Here is a 22,934-nt window from a genome sequence, read left to right as displayed (position 1 = left end):
GGCCGTGAAACACAATGAGGTTTGGGAGGTTACTCAGCTCCCAGCTCAAAGGCCCCGGCTGATGGATCAACCCATCACGTTCACAGAAGAAGACGCCAAGACGGTGTGTTTTCCCCACCATGATCTATTGGTCATAGAGACCCCCATCGCCAATAAGGTGGTGGCCAGAGTCTTGATTGACAACGGAAGCTCCGTGAATCTACTTTTTAAGGAGGCCTTCACTGCAATAGGTCTGACGGACCGAGACCTCTCACCTAGTGGTTCCCAACTCACAGGGTTTAACGGAACGACGCTTATCCCAATGGGAAAAGTGAGACTTCCCGTCACCTTGTGCCCGGACACCCCCCAAATACTGCACTTTTGTGGTGGTAGATTGCCCGACCGCTTACAACGCGATCCTCGGCCGACCGGCCCTGGTAGATTTCGGCGCAGTCACGTCTATACGACACCTGTGCTTAAAGTTCCCTACCCAGGAAGCTGGAATAGGGACAGTGAGAGGAAATTTGGGGGAGGCAAGGCAATGTTACAATGTTGCAACCCACCTGCCCGTACTAATGGTCCGGGAAACCATTGAGCCAGAAATGGCTGAAGAAGATGAGTTGGACCCCCGGGTGGGGTCTGAAAAAATTATGGAACCAATAGAGGATGTCGAGGAGATATCAGTGTGCGACCTCGACTCCACCAAAGTACTCCGGCTGGGAAAAAGCCTAGATGTGGAGGAAAAAGAAAAAATAATAAAAACACTGAAGGGCGCCATCGACATTTTTGCACGGCGCCAAGAGGACATGACTGGCATAAGTCCCCATGTCATCACCCACGTCCTCAACGTCAACCCGGACATGCCGCCAGTCCAACAAAAGCGACGCCCCCTCGATTCAGTAAAGGCCGAAGCCTTAGAGAAAGAGGTGGACAAGCTTCTGACAAATAGCATGATCCGCGACGTGTACTACCCGGAATGGCTAGCCAATCTGGTCCTGGTGCCAAAACCGAACGAGACTTGGCGGGTTTGTATAGATTTCACTGATCTAAACAAAGCTTATCCGAAGGACTGCTTCCCGCTACCCAGGATCGACCAGATGGTAGATGCCACTTCCGGATTCAAACTACTGTCCTTCATGGACGCCTACGCCGGATACAGCCAAACAAAGATGCACACGGCGGACCAAGAGTGCACTAGCTTCAGGACTGATAAGGGGGTATACTGCTACCTGGTCATGCCTTTCGGACTGAAGAACGCCGGAGCGACCTACCAAAGAATGGTCAACCGGATGTTCAAAGGCCTCTTGGGGCGAAACATGGAGGTGTACGTGGACGATATGCTCATCAAGTCTAAAGCATGCAATATCCATGCAGACGACTTAGAAGAGTGTTTTGAGGTAGTACGGAGATACGGCATGAAGCTCAACCCAAAGAAATGCACCTTTGGGGTCAAATCAGGAAAGTTCTTGGGCTTCATCGTCAGCCAGAGGGGGATTGAGGCAAACCCAGAAAAAATCCAAGCTCTCCTGAGCATGCCATCCCGCAAGAAGCATAAAGACGTGCAGAGCCTAACCGAAAAGGTTGCTGCCCTAAGCCGTTTTGTCTCCCGGTCTACAGACAAGTGCATCCCCTTCTTCAACATATTGAAGAAGTGCCAAAAGTTCGAATGGTCGGACGAGTGCGAGGAGGCATTCAAAAAATTGAAAGAGAACATGGCCAAGCCTCCGATCCTGTCAAAACCTGTTCTCGGGTTTTACCTCTGATATTTTCATTATTTTAATGCCAAATAATTCAAACTTAACCCTAGTGGAATGCTATAAATAGATAGTGAAGGCTTCAGGAAATTTACACTTAAATTTCACACTTAAATTTTCTACTTTTTTCATTCAGAAAAAATTGAGCCTCTCTCTCTCCCTATCTTTGGCCGACCACTCCCTCTCTCTCTTCTTCCTTAAGATTTTGAAATTTCTTAGTGTTAGAGTAGTGCCCACACACAGCAAGTGATACGTCAATCATAGTGAGGAAGATCGTGAAGAAAGACATTCAACAAGAAGGAGTTTCAGCACTAAAGAATCAGAGAAAGAGATCCAGGTTCAGATATTGATAATGCTCTGCTACAGAAAGGAATCAAGGGCTAGATATTTGAACGGAAGGAGTCATATTGTTCCACTGCACCCAATGTAAGGTTTCCTAAACTTTATATATGTGTTTATTTCATCGTTTTAGAAAGTTCATATTTAGGGTGTTAATCAACATACTTGTGAGTAGATCTAAGATCCTGGTAAAATAATTTCCAACAGTATAAACATCCTGACCCAAAGGGCAGGTTCAAAAAAAAAAGAGCATATGTATAAACATCCCGACCCAAAGGGCAGGTCCAAAAAGAAAGATATGTGCATCAAAAAAGATCATATATATAAAAATCCTAGCCCTAAAGGCAAGTCAAAAGAATAATTGTAAATATATACAAAGGGCCCGGGGACAGGCCTTAACCATTGTTTCCCCTTAGAAAATAAAACAGCTATGTAAATAAAGATTGTCTTAAATAAAAGAAAATTAGCTGTAAATAAAAAAGAAAAAAAAATAAGAAAAATCTGGGTTGTATTCAGAACGGCCTAGTCAATTCGAGGAGGAAGGCGAGGACCAATGCGGGCCTCCAGCATGGCGTCAAGCTTCTTCTTCTTCTCCCGGAATTTAGCAATCATCTCCGCGGGTTTTGGGTAGAAGTCGAGCTTGATATTCTGGCCATTTGTTGACCAGGCCATATAAACGCCATCGTCAAAACGCTTAATGCATCGGCTGCAGGAGACGGGAGAAAGGAGCTCATCTCTCTTAGCCTTCTTCAAGGCTTGGGCTTTAAAATCCTTCAGCTCCTTCAACTCCACGGCCAGGTTAGCCCTGGACTCCAAGTCCGCCTGGTGCAATTCCTCTAAGGACTTCACCTTGGCGGCCATTTCGTCTAAGGCCTCCCTAGCCTCCCGGAGCTCGCGTTTGGCCTTGGCAGCAGCCTCGCCCTCCGCCCTCAATGCCTCCCGGTGCTTGGCCTCCAGTCTATCCCTCTGAAAGACCTCCTCTCGGATCATCGCCTCCGCTTGAGCATCCCTTTGCTTGGCCTCTTCCTCGAACTTGGCTTTAGCAAGGGCCTCCCGCCGCGCAGCCTCCTCTTAGAACACCCGCCTTTCAGCAGACAGGTCCTGCAGGGTCTTCGCGACTTCGTCTATGCCCCCAAATTCGGACAAGACAAAGCCGTGATTGACTAGGTTCTTGGAAAGGCGGCCCGCCTCTGCAGCAAGCTGGAAAAGGAGGCAAGAGTGAGTAAAGGCCTTAAGAAAAATAATGAGAAAAGAGGTAAACCACGAAATACTTACCACAGTCAAGGAATGGCTGAGATCCTGATTTGAAAGACGGAGTTCAAGGATGCACAAGCAGCGAACCTTTTTGGTGCGCACCGGGTTAGCTGGGAGACGAACTCACCGGTCATCTCCGCGGCAAAAGGAGCCAAGGTAGGCCCGAGGAAACGATTGAACCAGTCCGTCAGGGGGTCCAGGTTTAGATCCCACGGGTTCTCGTAGTTCTGATCGTTGAGGGAATTTTGCATCTCCTCTCGCAAAATCCTCCTCAAGGCCTCCACCTCAGCATGCCCCCAGGAGTATTCGTCCATAGCATAATTGTACTTGGCTATCCGAAGCTCCTGCCTCGCTTCATCTCCGGGAACCGGAGTCAGCACAATGTTAGGAGGCACTGTAAACTCCTCCACCTCAGGAGGGATCCCGGAATCACGGCTCGGGGCCGGAGTGTCCATTCTCCACGGCCGTTTAGGTGTTTCCTCAGCCATCATCTTGCCTTTGCGCTTGCGGATCAGAGCAACCTCTTGCTCTTCTTCACTTTCTTCAACTTCCCCCGGAAGAGCCCATTGCTCTTCTTGACCTTCTTTAGCTTCCTCAGGAAGTACCTCCTCCTCATCCACTAATTCAATAGTGTTTGGAGGGGCACTGGAAGAAGCCTTCGTGGGGGTGACCATCTGGGAAGAAGTTGGAGGAAGAGAAGCATCAGGACTGTGGGCTCCGGCAAGGGTGGCCAAGATTGCCTCCATGGGATTAGCTGCTGCAACGAGAGAAAAGAGTTAGTGTTAAAATATCTGTGAAAGTAGTAAACACTTAAAAAGCAATCAAGCTAGTCCTACCCTGACTCTCTAATTCGGCCCTAGCAAAGTTTCGAATCTTAATGCTGGCTGCATCATCCCCGAGATAGCTGTCCGAGGGCCGAAACCAGCTAGAAGAAAGATAGGCCGAAGGATCCAAAGGAACGGGCTCCGGAGGTGCAGAACCCATCCGGGACCGACCTAAATAATCTCCTAAGTTGGAGAAATAATACTCCTTTGCATGATCCTCCCACCGGGTCGAGGGCATCCTAAACCTAAGGAGACGTTCATCGAACCCTACAGGCCTAAGGCTAGCATATTCGCTAACAGGAGGGACATACTGTATTGCTAAAGGGGACTTACCGGACCCGGAAGTGCTGGCGTCAGGAGCCCTTGTATTCGGCACCTGGATGGTAGGCCTTGGCCTGGGAGCCCTCTTCTCAATCGGGCTCCCAATGCGAAGGGATCTCCCGGTAGCCGTTTGGCTCCTCCTCTCGACTGGGCTCCCAACGCGAAGGGGCCTCCCGGAAGCCGCCTGGGCCTTAGTATAAGCCTTCTCCTGAGCCTTCCGGTAGAGATAATCCTGGTACTTCTTCTCCGCGGTGGCAATGATCTCATCCCGGAAGGTCTTCTCCGCGGCCGGAACCCTTACATTCGGGCAGAGGACCTTAGAAAGGTTGGAGTCATCCACCGACTGGTGTGCCATGATCAGCTTGGCCTTCCGACAGTTCTCCGTCGTGACCAAGCCCCCGACGTCGAGGTCCGCCTTATCATAAGTCGCGAAGATCTGGGCTCGCTGAAGAAAGATCTGAGTAGGCGCGGTCCGTTCGTACGGAGGGATCCTAACCCACTCCGTAAGAAGCTCCGGGTGCTCCACAGCTCGGAACTCGGAGGAGAAGAAGAAGCGATGGCGGTATTCCTTGACGTGTTTTTGCTGGTTATAAGGGACCACGCCATCATTCGAAGGGTGGGCCCGAAAGCCGTAAAAACCATCCTTAAGTTTGTCCCCCTTCTTGGGGTTAGAAACAAGTTCATAAAAATACAAAATCTCCGCTGGACTGGGAGAGGCCCATCCTCGGGCGGAGTAAAAAATAAAAGCCTGAAAGCAGGCGGTAAGCTTGAGGAATTAGTTGGTATGGCGCAAGGCCGACAAATACAAGGAAATTAATAAAATAATCTTGAAGGGGAAGCATAGCCCTAACCATTAGATGCGTCTGGCTCTAAGCCCCGAAGCCTCCGTAGTTGTGGTTAGGGGTCTCCGCATCTCGGGGCAGCCGGTGGTACGTCCCGGACATCGAAGCCTTGATACCAGCCACCTCCACGATGTTTTCCAGTTGGTGAGGGCAAGTCAAGGTAGAGTGAAGCTCAGCCGCCTCCCATCCTGTGGCACGGGGTCTATACCCCTCCTGGGCAACGAGACCCACCATGACTTATTCCAAGGTGGCCAGACGCTTTCCACCCTTCTTGGAAGATTTAGAACCGGATGCAGACATTTTGGTTCTGAAAAAGAATTAAAATTCCAGCAATTAGGTCCCATACCAAACCCTAAGTCAAAAGAGGAAATGGGGGTCCCTAACCGCTGGAAAGAGGCCCCCTCCGGACGGTTGTCAACAAGAAAGCCTTGGAAAGATTTCCTGGACAAAAGTCGGGTGCAAAAGTATCACAGAAAGTGACATTGCGCATAAAAGAAAAGAAAAGGAGAGGGGCAGAAAATCGAGAAAGACAAAGTCTTCTCTATACCCTCGAAGGTCATCACATAGAGAATAAGTGAGCCTTCACAAAAAATAACAATAATGTGTAACAAGAGTGACCCTAACACCAAAGAAGGGAAATCTAGACATATTACGTGAAAACTTGAGGGAAAACATTCCCAGAAACTTCAAACACTAAACCCAGGAAAACAAATAAACAGTAAAGCATGCCATGAACTCGAACATTAAAGTGAGGAATGCGAGAAACTTACATGAAGTGTTGGAACTGGGGGTTGCTGTTGATCAACAAAGAAATGTAGACTGACAGTAACGAGCAAAGGTTAGCAAAGAAATCTGTAAAGTGTTTGAAGGTTTTCTGGTCTGAGGATTTCTTTCTCTCTGGAAAACTCGAAGAAACTTGGCGAAAGGATGAAAGTAACCAAATGAAGGAAAGGTGGCGGCTTTTATAGGCCAAGGTGCATGTGGAACAGGCACAATCACCTACCAATCGAACGGTTGGGGAAGCGCACGATTCGAATTCCCAAGAATCCACGGTGAGATTGATTCGTAATTAAGGCGGTGGAAACGTTTGAGTATCCGTCTGACACACATTAATGCGCCGTATCAATCAATGGGCATGAAACAAATCGACGCCTGCAAAAAGTGAATCGCTGCATTAATGGTGATCATTAAATGCACCTTCACGCGCCCAAAGCACGTGCCAGGAAACCGAGGAGTCAACCGGAGGCACTTGAACAATCCTTGATTCATTTTGCAAATAAACAAGGCTTGGGGGGTAAATATTGCCCCTGATTTTGCCCAATATACGTGGACCAACCGGACAAGGACACGTGGATCAAAGATCTTAACATTTGAATTATTTGCTAAGTTTTTATGAAGAAAGGCAGTATCCGGGACCTGCCTCCCGGAGAAGGCATACGGAGCCCCCTATGCTCCCGGAGGCCTAAGTAACATCAAAGCATCTCCGCGAGGTGTCAGGCTTCACCTGAGCAGTCATCTCGCATTTAATGCCGCATGGGAGGAAACGTGTTGGGACTGCTACACGCAATAAAATCTGACGACACAACCCCCAATCTGCACCTACAAAGCTATGATCACTTAAGTCTATTGACGGCTACACTGCGAAGAGTCACGTCAGTCAAAAGGCAATAATGACATTCCACATAAAAGCCCTACATCACCTAGGGATTTGACCATGCATTACCCATGGTATCACCCCACCAAAAACACTATAAGTACCCCCTCAAAGCTCATTAAATGGGGTCGAGAATTTTGGGTTGCATAAGTGCAAGAAGAGTAAATACTCACCAAGAACATTCTCTGTATTTAATACACTCATAAATACACAGACTCGTGGACTAAGGCTCATTAACGCCCCAACCACGTAAAAATCCTTCTCTTAATTTCTTACAGTTCTCTAATCTTATATTATTTTATTGGTTGTCGAAAACCTCGGTCAACATATGCTATAAAATACAATATACAATATCATATAAAATGAGATATAATTTTTCTAGGTGACAAAAATAAAAAATGATCTATCATAAGAGCAAAAGTAATAGGGATAATAATAATTATATAAAACACTATTTTTTATAAAAAAAATCTACATTTGTACATTTTTTTTCTTTTTACGAAGTTTTATAAAAATATCACAAAAATAACAAAAAAATAATATAAAACTAACAAAAAAATAACATCCAAACAACAACAAAAATAAACATACAAATAATAAAAATCAATAACAAATTAACAATAGTACAATATAAAAACATATCAAAAGACCGTATTTTCTAAACTTTGGGACCCCTGTGATTAGTGTTTACCCAAAATTTTACGACGATGACGTGTCAAGAGTAGCAACACGTGGCACAAAAATACCGGGACTAAATTAATGAAGAATGTATAAAGTCATGACCGTTGAGATGACTGCCAACCATGAAGTGTTAGTCTAGGGGTATACCCCTACCTCCTACACCTTCATAGTATGAGTCATGCATTTTATCATAGATACAATGACATTCTCAAAAGTATATGGAGACATCCATATTGCACCATAACTACTGACAACGGAAGAGGGGTCACCCAACGAAGGTGGTAGTCACCCCTCTCAAGTTGGGTCCCGAGGGGTCACCCAACAATGGTGGTTGTCACCCCCCACAAGTCGGGTCCAGGGGGGGTCACACAACGATGGTGGTTGTCACCCCCCTCAAGTTGGGTCTTAGGGGGTCACCCAACGATGGTTGTTATCACCCCCCCTTAAGTTAGATCCTGGGGGGTCACCCAACGATGGTGGTCATCATCCCCCTTAACGAGAGTCTCGGGAGTGTTGCCCCCAAGTATGAGCTTCATCGCTAAAGGTGGTTGACGACCATGTCACACCCATAAGGGACTCTTGTCGTCAGTAGCTCCTTCAAATGTTTAAATCTCACGAAAGGCTCAAAGACAGTTGTCATTCCACGAAAATAGCGGGATATTATCATAAAAATCAAACTTCAACTACCTCCGAAAATCAAGGAGACGGTTGAGGTAGCTCCGCGTTGGTCGCGTCTCCTAAAGCGAAAAGCACCGACCCCCTCCCCTATATTAGGGGTCATCCATCACCTGGGAGGGGGATCCACAATTTTGAACACTTAGAAAAATAAATACTTCTCATTCTTTGCAATCAAGAGCCTGTTCTTAACTTTTACAACTCAGATCAATAAAATACAAGGAGATTATGCTATTGCCGACATCCAGGGCCGAACCTCTTTGAATTTCAGTGTTTTATTTACATTTATTGTAAATTCTGGTGTTATTAACTGCATTTATTATTGTAATTTTAGTTTAAATCTCATTTATTACGACTCCGCATCGGTTGGCTAAAAATCTAGCTAAGAATTAAGTGTCATGGATTAATGTTTTATAAATGATGCTAACACTCATTTGTCTATAAATACAAATTAAACAATTAATGATATATTAGATTTTTAATTACACAATTAGGCAGTGTTTGGATGGTGGAAAAAAATTGTGAGTGAAAACAATAAAAAAAAAGGTTAGGGGAAAACAATTTCTTAAAACTTTATAGTAATAAACTTTTTTGAATCAATTATCTTAACTTATATTATTTACAATTGCTTTAAATTTTATAATATTTTATCAACTCTAACACTAGGTTTTTCTAAAATATATTCTCAATTTTTATTATTATTATTAACTTTTAATATTAAGTCCAGTTTAAATAAATATATTTCGTTTAAAAAATTGTCATGTGGCTAAATATACTATTTAGATAATTTGTAAGAGTACTTATTATTATTATTTTTTTTTTAGCTTAAAAAATTTAATGAAACTTCATAATTAAGCTAAAAACAGTGACAATTAATTAGTTTAAACTTTGTTATTGTTTTCACACATGGGCCTTGCAAGTGTACAAGGCTAAGATTGTTTATAGTGGTTTGGTTTCTAATGTGGCCTCTTGCTCTATTGACCTTAGTGCAAAGTCGGGCTTGAGCTAAAGCATGCAAAGTCGTCATTTTAAAAAAATTATTTTAAAAATACATGTATATTTTTTTTTAGTAATTTTGAAATGGCCTAATAATTTTGTTGCTATCTAAGACTCAATTAATCTCAGAAACACCTTGCATTAGTTGTTCTATTTTATTTTGAGTTGACGTATGAGCTTTTAGTATTTGTCGATGACAATGAGGTGTGCTTCTAATTTTCGTGGATGATGGAACGAATATTTGGTGCGTGTGGAGTATGCGATCGGGTTCCTTTGTCTCTTTGTCTCTGGCTTTCTGCTTAGATGAGTCCTTATTTGTGGTAAGTTCTAACATTGTGTAGTTTGATTTTGTCTTTGATTTAATTTCTTATATTTAGATTTCTTAGTTTGTATTTGAAATTCTTTCAAACTCATATACAATTAGGTTATATTTTGACGAATTAATAATTATTTCAAGGAGATAATTCGTTTATTGATAATAAAGATACTTGCCATTATTGTAAATAAAATAAGTAATACAACTTTTAATCTCAATAGCTGAAAAAAAATTGTAAATTAAGGTAGCAATTTGGTAACACTATTATTTTTAAATTTTTTAATCATAAAAATAAAAGTAAAATTTTTATTTTCAATCATTTAAAAGATAAAAATATATTTTATAACCATTTTTGTTTTTTAATTATAATAACAAAGAAAAAAAGTGTTTGTAAATTTGATTTGATTTTTTGATTTTATTTAAGTTGTATCTGAGTCTGGGTTGGGTCCGAGTTCGAGTTCGGGGCTGGGGTCCAAGTTCGGGTTCGAGACTAGGGTCTGAATTCAAATTCGAATTTGGTCTGATCAGAATCTAAAATATTGATTAAGAAAAAAAAATTGAAAGTGATTTTTTTTATAATTTTGTGAACATTTTGATTCTCAATTAAAAAAAAATTGAAAAAAAAAATAGTTTTAAAGAAAATGTTTTTAAAAATATTTTTATTTTTCTAATTAAAAATTAAAAAATTAATTAAAAAAATATTACTAAACGCCACTTAAATTTTATTAATTAATAAATTTCATTTATCAAAATTATTTTTTTTTACCTCTTACCATTATTTCATACTACGTAATTTGGTATGGTTTTAAAAGTTTTGATATTGAAAAAAAAAAAATCATTACCTAACTTAGAATATATTTTTTATTTTTTTTTTTCTTGAGAGAACCTTAGAATAGAATTTTGAGACAAGGAAAAAAGTTAAAAAAAAAAAAAATAGTGGGTAGAGAGATAGAGAGAGTAAGAAGAATTAACAATATTTTAATAAAGCTTAAAAAGTCGTGCACTAACTTTTAATTAATTCACAAATCCCTATTAAATGTATGATTAGGTAATTAAATAATAATTTACTTTAATAATTTTTATTGTCAAATTAATTACAACATAGTTTTTTGTTTTAATTTTAAGCATTTGTATTAGATATTGATAGTGTTAAGAAGATTGAGTTTGGGCTAAGACGAATTAGATTTGTATTTAGTGCTACCACTACATCTCAATAAAATATTTTCTTTTGAAATTTAAATTATACATATTTTTTAATTATTTTTAAAATTACTACACATTTTATTAATAAAAAGTTTTTTTTTTCTAATATTTTTTGATAAAAAATTCAATAATTTTATTTTTTTTACTGAGAGTCCAATACCACGAGATGACATATTGTGTTGGTTAATGATATTTCATAATAATTATTAATTGAGCATTGTTATAATATATCAGTGATATATATACCATTATAAAATACCTTGCAAATAGTTAGCAGTATTTCATAAAATTATTAATTTAAATTATGTTGAACATTATACTTAATTCAATCAGTAACAATATGACATATTAGAGGGTGCTAAACACTGCTAGTGTCTTTCACCATTTCTCTTATTAATTAAAGAACATTGCTATGAAGTGTTACATTGTGATTGGTTATTGATATTTTATAAAAGTTAATACATCAAAGGATATGAGACTCGATACTTAGCTGTATCAACAGTGATATGACACGATGAAAGGTGTTTCATACTAATAATACCTTTTATCATTTCTCTTAATTAAAACATAGGCTAATTAGCAATATTTCCCCCCAAACTTTGACATGTACGAAATCATGCTCCCTGAACTTTTTTGACCGTTAAAAATTCCCCCTGAACTATTAACATTGTTAAATTTAAGGACTTTTATCTAATTTTAGTAAAACAATTCCAACATGGATGAAAGTTCAAGGGTCATGATTTAATGCGTATAAAAGTTTGAGGGGCATGATTTGGTAGATATCAAAGTCTGGGGAGCATGATTTAGTACCTTAAATAGTAAAATTAAATGAAATTAGACAAAAGTCTTTAAATTTAACAATCTCAATAGTTCAGGGGGAATTTTTAACGGCAAAAAAAGTTCAGGGGGCATGATTTAGTACATGTCAAAGTTTGGGGGGAAAAATTGCTAATTACTTCATATATTAATTATAGGCTAATTAGTAATTTTTCCCCCTAAACTTTTTTGTCTGTTAAAAATTCTCCCCGAACTATTGAGATTGTTAAATTTAACGATTTTTGTCTAATTTCATTCAATTTTACTGTTTCAGTGATTGTTTATGTACTAGACCATGCTCCCCAGACATTGATATCTACCAAATCATGTCCCTCAAACTTTGATATGTACTAAATCATACCCCTTGAACTTTCATTTATGTTAGAATTTTTTATTAAAATTAGACAAAAATTCTTAAATTTAACAATCTCAATAGTTCAGGAAGAATTTTTAATAACAAAAAAAAAATTTAAAAAGTACGATTTAGTACATGTCAAAATTTAAAGAAAAAATTACTAATTAACCTTAATTATATGAATAATATTAACATTTCTCTTTTAGTTTTAGAGAGAGAAAGAAGAGAGAGGGGTCAAATCTAGTGGTGAAGGGTTTGCTGTCTTTTGTATAAAATAAAAAATATATTTTTGTGGTGGGTGGTGTTGCTACCATTACAAGGGTTTCACAAAAATAATAATAAATAAATAAAATAATTTATAGAGAGAGAAAGTGGAGAGAGAAGCCCTGAAATGCTAAAGATAATAGTTGAGAGACTTTGTATATCACATTTACCCTATAAAGCCCCAATCTTTAATTTTCTTCCTTCTCTCTCTCTCTCTTATCAGATTCCTCTGATCTTTTCTTAATTGGGGTTTAATCATAGTCCATGGATCCTTTTGATTTGATTCGTAAAGGTTTGTAATTTTTCACTGGATCTTTAAGATTTTGTGGAATTGTGGTTAAATTTTAGGGCTTTTTGTGTTTCTTGAATTCTTTCTTGGAGTTGAGTATGTTTTTAGATCTATTAATTTTGTTTTGTTGTTAATTTTGAGTTGATTATATATTTTTATTTCTTTTGAAAAAAAAAGTTTAATTCTTTATTTATTGCGGGTTTTATTAGCTTGATTGTGTTTAATAATAGTTAATCTTGTTTAGGGTTTCATTTTAACAAGCTTGGATATCAGTTATTCGTTGAGAATTTTGTGAGTTGACTTGTTTTTTCTTATCTACAATTCTGGGTTTGAAATGTCTTATCTTATCTTTTGTGGATTTCTATCATTTCTTGATAATTTGAGGTGTGACAGAATTGGGTAAATCTCATTAAAGCTGTTGTCTTTTTGTGATTTTTGATTGAGCTTTTATAACCTTTGACTCAATTTCGACTTGGACTATAAAGGGTTATCATTAGTTTGTCTTATAATCTGACTGTGGATTTTGTTTCTTTTAAACTTTCAATTAAATTCAAAAGAATTTCTCAATTATTGGGTAGTTTGTTGCAATTGAGATAAGGTTATTGAATACATTTGAGCCCAATTTGCAGTTTTGAATGTTCTGTTTTGGAAAATTGTTGTTCAGTGGAGACTAATTTTCCATTTTTATGTTTTTGCAGGATTTGGTTGAAGCTGAATGAAAATTTGAGTTGTGTTCAATTATCTAGCATTAGTTTTAGTTATTAATTTTTCGATTTCGGTAAAGAATGAGCTTATCCAAGAAAGGAGTCTATTCGACTGAGAGCACTGCTAGTAAGATAACAAGGTTGAATCCAAATGCAGCTGAATTTGTTCCTTCTGGCTTCAGGTCTTCATTTTCGGGGAGCACTAGTGCAGCGAATTCAACGTCTTTGTTTTCTTCGTCAGGAAGTTTAGGAAAGGCGGTGTTAGATAGAACAGAGTCATCTGTGTCGAATAATTCTGATGAAGAGGCTCATCAGTATTGGCGTCGCCAACTCCCCGATGATATCACCCCCGATTTTAAGGTTATGGGAGAAGATGAATCCCAAACCATTGGAAATCTTACTTTGTCTGGCTTGTCTTTACACGATGAAAGTGAAGTAAGCAGGTTTTCGCCTACCAGTGGTGGTGGATTTCAGTTGAATGAGACTCACACTAATGGCTCTTTTACTGAGAAGTTGAGACTTTCCGGTTTGGGCTATGGTGATGATCTTTCTTCGGCGAGTTATTTAAATATGTCAGCTCAGCCTTGGGATAAGCAGATTTTGAATGGTAATAGTCAGCTTGTTGGGAATGGTGGTCAGGATGCGAATCCTTACGATGGCCTTTCTCAACACGCGTTTATGAGTGATATGTTCGGTGAACAAGTGGAAGATAATGATATCAATCCTGTAGAGTTTTTGGCATCACAATTCCCCGGCTTTGCAGCTGAAAGCCTTGCAGAGGTGTATTTTGCCAATGGCTGTGACCTGAACTTGACTGTTGAAATGTTAATCCAGTTAGAGGTATGATTGATTTGTCTGAGCTAGACTTGTCTTTCTCAATCAATTGTTGGTTAATATCCTTGTACAAAAATGAATATAGTTTGTTAGATTTCGATCTTATAATATCCATGTCCTGCATTATTGTTAATCTGAGAATTAGGGGTTATAGTTAAATCATAGGATTGGTTGAACTTGGATTTTAATTGTGGGGAACACTACCTCATATGCCTTATTTTAGCAGGGAAGAGCTGGCTCGACATAGAGTCTCGAGCTTACTCAAATGCAACTATGGTCTTTTGTCTATTCGTCATGAAATGGGGGCTTAGAAATTTTATATCGTTTGCATCTATATTTTTTCTTTAGGCTTTAAATTATTTTTCTTTTTCTGTTTGTGTTCTGAGAATGTTTTTCGTCGATAATGTAGGACTATAAACTTTGGCTTAGCCATGTATTTGGTGTGTGTGTGTGTATTTTGTATATATACATGCATATATGATAAGACTTGATTGTAGTTTCCATGTTCTGAATATCTCTGGTATATGACAATGTAACTTTGTTCGAATTGTAGCATCAAGTTGATAATGGTTTCAGTCCAAATCCAAGCCCAAAGACCTTATCTTCTCCTAATCTCACCGCAATGGACTTTCCTGCACTTAATCCAACAGATGGTCAGAACGTTTCTCGAAAGTACACTGGCGATGAATTCCAGCAAAGTGGCTATCCTTATCGGTCTTCTGACAAGGAGAGCTTGCTTTTATTCAAGTCCAGCTCTTCCATTCCATCGAGAGGCAGTGTAGATTTTGCTACAGCTGTTAGGAAATTGGCTGCCCAGGATTCTGGTGGGTGGAAATACGAACGGAATAATTCTACAGATGCCGCTATTGGCTCAAGTAGAAGTGGCCATTCTTTAGCAAGTAATTACAGCAGCGGGCATGGAAGAGGTACCTACGGTGATAGGTTACAGTCACGGGGTTCTGCTCGAGCTGCTCCTGTTTGGCTCGAAACTGGAGAAGCTGTTGGTAATGTTCTTTTGGTCAATCAATCAAATTTACTTGTATTTATGTGCCTATAGATGTATCTAGTTTAACAATGTTGAGATGGCAGCAAATATGTATTCCGAACAAAGGGAGGAAGCTCGTGATCATGCACGACTACGTAATGCATATTTTGAGCAGGTTTGTATGCAGACTATCTTTGACTAGAATTGTATAGAAATTACAATAAATTAGTCTGTTGGTTTAGTTACTTTTGTGTTTATATTTTCGGGAAACAGGCTCGCCAAGCATACCTTGTTGGTAATAAGGCTCTTGCAAAGGAATTGAGTGTGAAAGGGCAACTTCACAACATGCGAATGAAGGAAGCTCATGGAAAAGCTCAAGAATCGATATATCGGATGAGGTCTGTAATCATTTGCTGTCCTTTCGCTTGTTGTTGATTGTTTTTTTAATGAGATTCATTTGCTTTTACCATCGTCTGTTATCTGTTATCAACCTGTTCATCTAGATCTTTTTATAGGCTGATTGATTAGCTTAATCTCTTAGACCTCTCTCGGGCATTAATCTTTCGACCCTTTAAATTCATTCAAGTCTCTCTCTCTCCTTTTTCATTTTTTTGTATCGATGTCAGAATGGTTCTTTGTAAGCACCACAAGTCCCCTGCTCGGGCTGCGTCTATCTGGCATATCACAAGCATATAATGAAAGTAAAGTAGGTTTGTTTGTTCTAATAATGCCCCGAGTGTAACATGAGATCGAGTTTGACATTCGTTCGTTCCAATAATTTGTGTGAAAAAAAGAATGAGTAGATTGATTGGTTCATTTTGCTCTGCTCTTTTGCTGTGTTTCCAAATTGTAAACAGGAACCCAGTTGCTCCCGAGATGCAAGGCAACGGTAGAGGAAACGAGAGGATGATAGATTTACACGGGCTACACGTAAGTGAAGCTATTCATGTCCTGAAACAGAAACTCTCTCTCCTTAGAAGCACTGCAAGGGCAACCGAGCAACGACTGCAGGTATATATCTGCGTTGGAACAGGCCACCACACTAGAGGCTCCCGCACACCAGCCAGACTTCCAATTGCTGTACAAAGATACCTTCTCGAAGAAGAAGGCCTTGATTACTCCGAGCCACAACCAGGGCTTCTTCGAGTTTTGATATGAGAGTCGAGGAAAAGGGGGGGATGAGTGTAAGGTATAGGAGTTTTTTTGACACACCGAAAGGGCCACGAAATCATTGTCATCATAGTCATTCTTGTATCTGTATACTGGAAGTTAAATGAAGATTAGTTCACACCCGAAAATCGAAAAAGAGAAAAAAAAAACTGAAAAAACAGAAAGAAGAAGAACAAAAAAAAAGATGGGAACTTTAGACAGAAGGAAGAGGAGGAGAAAATTGGAAAGCACAAGTGTATCATTAAAAGGGTTTTTCTTTTTGTTTTTTTTAACTGGTTGACAGTAGCATTATGTTTTTAGAGAGTTCCTATTATTTTGGAGCTTTTTCAACCTTTTTTTTTCACTTGTTAATTCTGTACCTTAATATTTTTTTTCTTTGTTCTTTTTGATATGCAGATGTAATTGATAGAATTTAATTACATGATAGTCAAGTCACCTTTCAAAATTTTCATCCTCTTCTTTACAACTTGTGTTGTGTGTATGTATGAAAATGAATGTAAACTAGGGAGTTTTTTTTTTTTTTTGGACATTTTCACACTGCAAAAAATGACTATTCTTTGATGATGATGACAATGAATATAAGTTTTTTTTTTTTTTTTTTTTTTTTTTTTTTTTTTTTTTTAAGTGGTATAAAGTAGACTTTAATTCAATTTTAATCATTTTTTTTTTCTTAATATAACTGTTTTGAAACTAGTTTCTATTCTTATTTTATACCATGAGAAATTTTTTATATTATTATAAATTAAAATTCATTTACAATAATAGAGAAAATAGGATAAGGTATTTCTCTTATCCAAGATACATCTTGATCCAACTCTAGAGCATACTTTGTTAAGCCATGGACAGTTTGATTAGCTTGCCTACGAGCATGAGTAACAGTAACTAGGATAAAAGACCGCAGACATCATCAATGAGATCAAAAAAATATGATAAATCTCTACGAAAAGCATTTAAAGCAGAGGAGACTCTTTGGGCATTCGTTTCCACAAGTGCTATTGGCCATTGATGTTGAGTAGCCTAAATAAGACTGTGGAAGAGCGTCTTTGCTTCCATTTCATCACTTCTAAAACAATCTTAAGATGACTTAGAAAACACAACTATTACTTCTCCTTTATTGTTACGTACTACTGCACCAATTCCTAATTTCTTCTCCTTTATTTTATATCATTTAAAAAATACAATATTTAAATTATCATTTAACAAAATTAATGTAACTTTTGGTGCCAATCTATTAAATGACTTTGTTGGGACCATTGTTGGAGATTTTCTTTAGACAAGTCTTTTTTAACAAGTAATTTTGATCAAGAACATAAATCACAAACATATCAAATTGTTATATTAAATTACAATTTCTTAAATAATTGATGTTATATATCTTTAAGCACCTTAAGTTAACTTATATCAATGGAAAAATGTTGAGAATGTGAACTTAGTGGGCCATCTAAAACTCTACACTACAATAGATTTAGATTTTCTTTTTAAATTCACCTCAGACATACAAAAAATTAATAGTTTTTCACCCTTAATTTAAACCAAAAATGAATTGTATACACATTCTCCCACAACCATACTTTGTAATGATTTGATATGATTCATATGAAGCTTGGTGTAGTTGCAATTGTTCTTTCTGTTTATTATGATAAGGTTTGACACTCTTTCTTTAATATAAGTAAATTTAGTGATTTGTGTTGAGTTAGAAAATTGTAAATAAATGTTAACATCATCAGTATATTTTGAGTGTATATATATACATATCTTCTCGCTAATTTAAATTAATTATTTAATTATTAAAACTCTACTATATTAAGACTTGGTAGCTATAAAGTGTATATAAACCCCACAAATAAGAGCTTGTTATAGTGTGATTTTTTTTTTAATATTTATTTTTAAAAATACTTATACGATCACAATTTGATTTCAATCAAAAGTTGGATAGAATGTTATCAAAAATTTATTAATTAATTAAAGTTATTTTTTATTAAAAAAATACAAGCATTTAGATGAAATAGGAAAATTTTACTGTGCACCTCCTTAAAAAAGGTATACTCTTGTATCCTTATCTTTTACGGTATTTGGAAAAATTTCAGTCTAATTTTTTTTCATGATCATATATGTTATTATAATTATTTAAGACATCCTATAAAATTTTAAAAAATTTTAAAAAAATTTAACACTCTAAAAATAGAATTCAAATATTTTGTTGGCTTGCATGCGTAAGAAATAGATTATTTGAACACTACTTCGTATATTGTAAATTATTTCGAATTTTTTAAAATTTGCAAGATATTTTAAATAAGATTATTTACGATTTTTACCCCTGAACTATGACATATGCATTATTGTACCCCTAAACTATTCACAGTATTGTAAATTGGTTATTCAGTCAAGTTTTGTCACGCGTGATGATAAAATGATGACATAACTGCTTAGTCAATTGACACATCAACGCCACGAGTATAATTTAATATTAAAAAAAATTATATATTTTTAAAAAATTATTAAATTAATAATTAAGAAAATTACGTAAAACTGAATTAATTTTTTTTAAAAAAAATTAATGAATCACGTATCGTTGACATGGCACTAACGTGACAACTGATTAAGCAGTCATGATATCATTTTATTTGCTACCTGTGATAAAATTTAACAGAATGACTAATTTACAACCCTATGAATAGTTTAGAGACCATTTTTAATGGGTTTAAAAGTTCAGGAGCACAATAATACATAAATCATAGTTTAGAAGGATAAAAATCCTAAATAGACTTTAAATAACTATAACATGCACTAAAACAAAAAAAAATTATTAAATACAAAAACAAAAAAAAAAATCTTATATATTATTATTTGGCTAATTAAGATTTTTGTCTCCTAAATTTTGACATGTACCAAATTATTGTTCATGAACTTTTCTAATCGTTAAAAATTTCTCTAAACTATTGAGATTTTTGAATTTAAGAATTTTTGTTTAATTTTATTTAATTTTACTAATTCGGTGATTACTTATGTACTAAATCATATTCCTCAAGTTTTGATATTTATCAAATTATGTCACTATGTACCAAATTATGTCTGGTGAACATTCATCCATGTTAGACTTTTTTTACTAAAATTGAACAAAAATTTTAAATCCAATAATCTCGATAGTTCATGAGAGTTTTTTAACAGCTTTAAAAATTAAAAGACATAATTTGATACATATTAAAATTTGTGGGCAAAAATCATAATTATTGTTAATGTTTTGAAGAATAGCCGTTATATTAAAGCTCCTCCGTCCGAAGAATGCTCTACCGGAAATGCCATTCCAATCCGACCTCAGGCCGGTGGCAGCCATTATCACCTCTATAAAAAACCCATCTGTATACTCTCTTCGCTCTCTCTTCACTTCCCTCTCTACTCCCACTTCTCACTCTCTCCCATTCTCCTCTTCTTCCACTTCGCCATGGTTTTCTGTTCTCCGTTCCGCCGTCGCCACCGCCGACTTATCACTCGGAAAGCGAGCTCACGCTCTTATCATAAGAACTGGGCAAGACCCAGATCGTTTTCTGACGAACAATCTCATTACAATGTACTCTAAATGTGGGTCTCTTTTATATGCACGATACCTGTTCGATAAAAGTCCTGACAGAGACCTTGTTACTTGGAACTCTATTTTAGCTGCCATTGCTCAATCTGCTGACTCTAAAATTGAGAATATTCAAGAGGGTTTTGATGTTTTTCGTAATCTTCGTGAGTATTTTGTATCAACTAGTAGACTTACTTTGGCACCATTGCTTAAGCTTTGTTTATTATCTGGTTATGTTTGGGCTTCTGAGGCTGTTCATTGTTATGCTGTTAAGATTGGACTTGAATGGGATGTGTTTGTTTCTGGTGCTCTTGTCAATATTTATTCGAAATTCGGGAGAATTAAAGAGGCTCGCGGTTTGTTTGATTTGATGCCTGAAAGAGATGTTGTGTTGTGGAATGTAATGCTTAAGGTGTACTTGGAAATGGGTCTTGAAAAAGAAGTAGTTTATCTCTTTAATGAGTTTCATCAGAGTGGGTTACGACCTGATGATGTTACTATGCGTTGTGTTATTTCTGGGATTAACAAACTTGGTTCTGATAAATGTGGTAGGTACTTGGACCAGGTTCAAGCTTACTCAACTAAATTATCTTTGTATAGAGATGATTCGGATGTGTATGTATGGAACAAGACACTCTCTGAATATCTTCAAGTTGGTGAGAAAAGGCTTGCTATTAGTTGCTTTGTTAATATGATTAGATCAATGGTGAAGTTTGATGTTGTTACTTTAGTAGTTATCTTAAGTGCAGTTTTGGGTACACATGATTTGGAGTTGGGGAAACAGATTCATTGTGTTGCTGTGAAATCAGGTTTTGATTCTGAAGTTTCTATTGCTAATAGTCTAATCAATATGTATTCAAAGTTAGGTTCTGCTTATTTTGCTCGAAAAGTGTTTAAATACATGGAAGAGTTGGACTTGATTTCTTGGAACTCAATGATTTCGAGTTGTAGTCAGAGTGGTTTAGAGGAGGAATCTGTGAACCTATTTAGAGATTTATTGGATACTGGTGTAGTACCCGATCAATTTACGCTAGCAAGTGTTTTGAGGGCTTGTTCTTCACTTAAAGAAGGGTTACCCATTGCTAGACAGGTACATGTTCATGTAGTTAAGCTTGGTAAAATAGCTGATAAATTTGTTTCAACAGCACTTATTGATGTTTATTCAAGAAGTGGAAAGATGGAAGATGCTGAGGTTGTTTTACACAAGAAAGTTGAATTTGACTTGGCTTCTTGGAACGCCATGATGTTCGGGTACATCATTGGTAATAAGAGTCACAAAGCATTGGAACTTTTGAGTCTTATGCATAAACTTGGAGAGAGGGCTGATGAGATTACTTTAGCTGCTGCCACGAAAGCTTCCGGTTCCTTGGTAGCACTGGAACAAGGCAAGCAAATTCATGGCCATGTTTCAAAAACAGGGTTTGATGGGGATTTGTGTGTCATTAGTGGGATCTTAGATATGTATATAAAATGTGGAGATATGGTAAGTGCTAACACAGTGTTTGCTGATATCCCTACACCTGATGATGTTGCTTGGACAACAATGATATCGGGATGTGTTGAAAATGGCGATGAGGATCGTGCTCTTTCTATATATCATCAGATGAGGCTGGCCGGAATCCAACCTGATGAATATACCTTTGCTACCTTAGTCAAAGCTAGCTCATGCCTTACAGCATTGGAACAAGGGAGACAAATTCATGCTAATGTGATAAAGTTGGATTGTGCTTCCGATCCTTTTGTTGGGACATCGTTAGTTGACATGTATGCCAAGTGCGGGAATATAGAAAGTGCTTATTGCTTGTTCAAAAGGATGGACGTTAAAAATGTCGCCTTGTGGAATGCTTTGTTAGTTGGTTTAGCTCAACATGGAGATGCCAAAGAAGCTCTTAATCTTTTCAAATGTATGGTTGGTAATAATATCGAACCCGATAGAGTTACATTTGTTGGGGTGCTTTCAGCTTGTAGCCATTCTGGTTTAATTTCAGAAGCTTATGGATATTTCTCTTCAATGCATAAAGATTATGGCATCGAGCCAGAGATTGAGCATTATGCTTGTCTTGTTGATGCCCTTGGCCGATCTGGACGTGTAAGAGAGGCAGAAAATCTGATCTCATCAATGCCTTTTAAAGCTTCAGCATCAATGTACAGAGCCCTGCTCGGTGCTTGTAGAGTTCAAGGGGACACTGAAACTGGAAAACGAGTGGCAGAACAGCTCTTGGTTTTGGAGCCATCTGATTCAGCTGCGTATGTTCTTCTATCTAACATGTATGCAGCTACAAATCGTTGGGATGAGGCTAGTAATGCTCGAAAACAGATGAAGAGTAAAAATGTGAAAAAGGACCCGGGTTTCAGCTGGATTGATGTGAAGAACAAGATGCATTTGTTTGTGGTTGATGATAAATCCCATCCTGAAAGTGATTTGATTTATGACAAGGTTGAGGACTTAATCAGAAGAATTCGAGAAGAAGGGTATGTCCCCGATACGGATTTCGTGTTGGTTGATGTGGAAGAAGAGGAAAAAGAGCGAGCTTTGTATTACCATAGTGAGAAGCTAGCAATTGCTTATGGACTCCTAAGGTGTCCTCCTTCAACCACCATAACAGTGATTAAAAATCTTAGAGTCTGTGGAGATTGCCATAATGCTATCAAACATATTTCAAAGGTTTCTCAACGAGAAATTGTATTGAGAGATGCAAATCGGTTCCATCGTTTTAGGAATGGAATCTGCTCCTGTGGTGATTACTGGTAAAAGCCATTTGATGAAGTTTTGTTTGTTCTTTTGAGATTTTTTCAATAATAATTTTTTTTAACAGTATCTAATACCAAAATATATACCAATTTATACCTATATTTGTTTAATTCTAATTCAGGTTACAAGTTAGTTCAGCTTAGTTCCTATAGGATCAGTTGTTTTGTTAGTTAGTTAGTTAGAGTACTGTTATTGTTTTTCTTTAGGTAAATACTATTTTTGACTTTGTGTTTTGCTTAGACCATCTATTTTGTTGAATGATGAATTGGATTCCATATTTTCAAAAATAGTATCTTCAACTGATTTTTTGTCAAAATAAAACTTAATAATTACTCAATCTAGAAGTGTTGTGACAAAAATAG

The 22,934-nt window shown here is 37.4% G+C and overlaps 1 protein-coding gene across 1 annotated transcript; it reads left to right on the top strand.

The window, feature by feature from the left end:
* The first annotated feature begins 12,233 nt into the window (after positions 1–12,233).
* Positions 12,234–22,671, top strand: LOC115717958 (pentatricopeptide repeat-containing protein At4g33170). Its single transcript, XM_061105761.1, has 7 exons — positions 12,234–12,565; positions 13,261–14,106; positions 14,654–15,104; positions 15,190–15,260; positions 15,359–15,483; positions 15,943–16,236; positions 19,503–22,671. Exons 2-7 carry the CDS (start codon positions 13,348–13,350, stop codon positions 22,570–22,572), a joined length of 4,770 nt encoding a protein of 1,589 aa, XP_060961744.1. The 5' UTR covers positions 12,234–12,565; positions 13,261–13,347; the 3' UTR covers positions 22,573–22,671.
* The last annotated feature ends 263 nt before the right edge of the window (positions 22,672–22,934 follow it).

The sequence above is a fragment of the Cannabis sativa genome, chromosome X (assembly GCF_029168945.1).
Source record: "Cannabis sativa cultivar Pink pepper isolate KNU-18-1 chromosome X, ASM2916894v1, whole genome shotgun sequence".
Classification (NCBI taxonomy): Eukaryota; Viridiplantae; Streptophyta; class Magnoliopsida; order Rosales; family Cannabaceae; genus Cannabis; species Cannabis sativa.
Note: the sequence above shows the minus strand (reverse complement) of the source record. Positions and strands in the feature narration are given on the sequence as shown.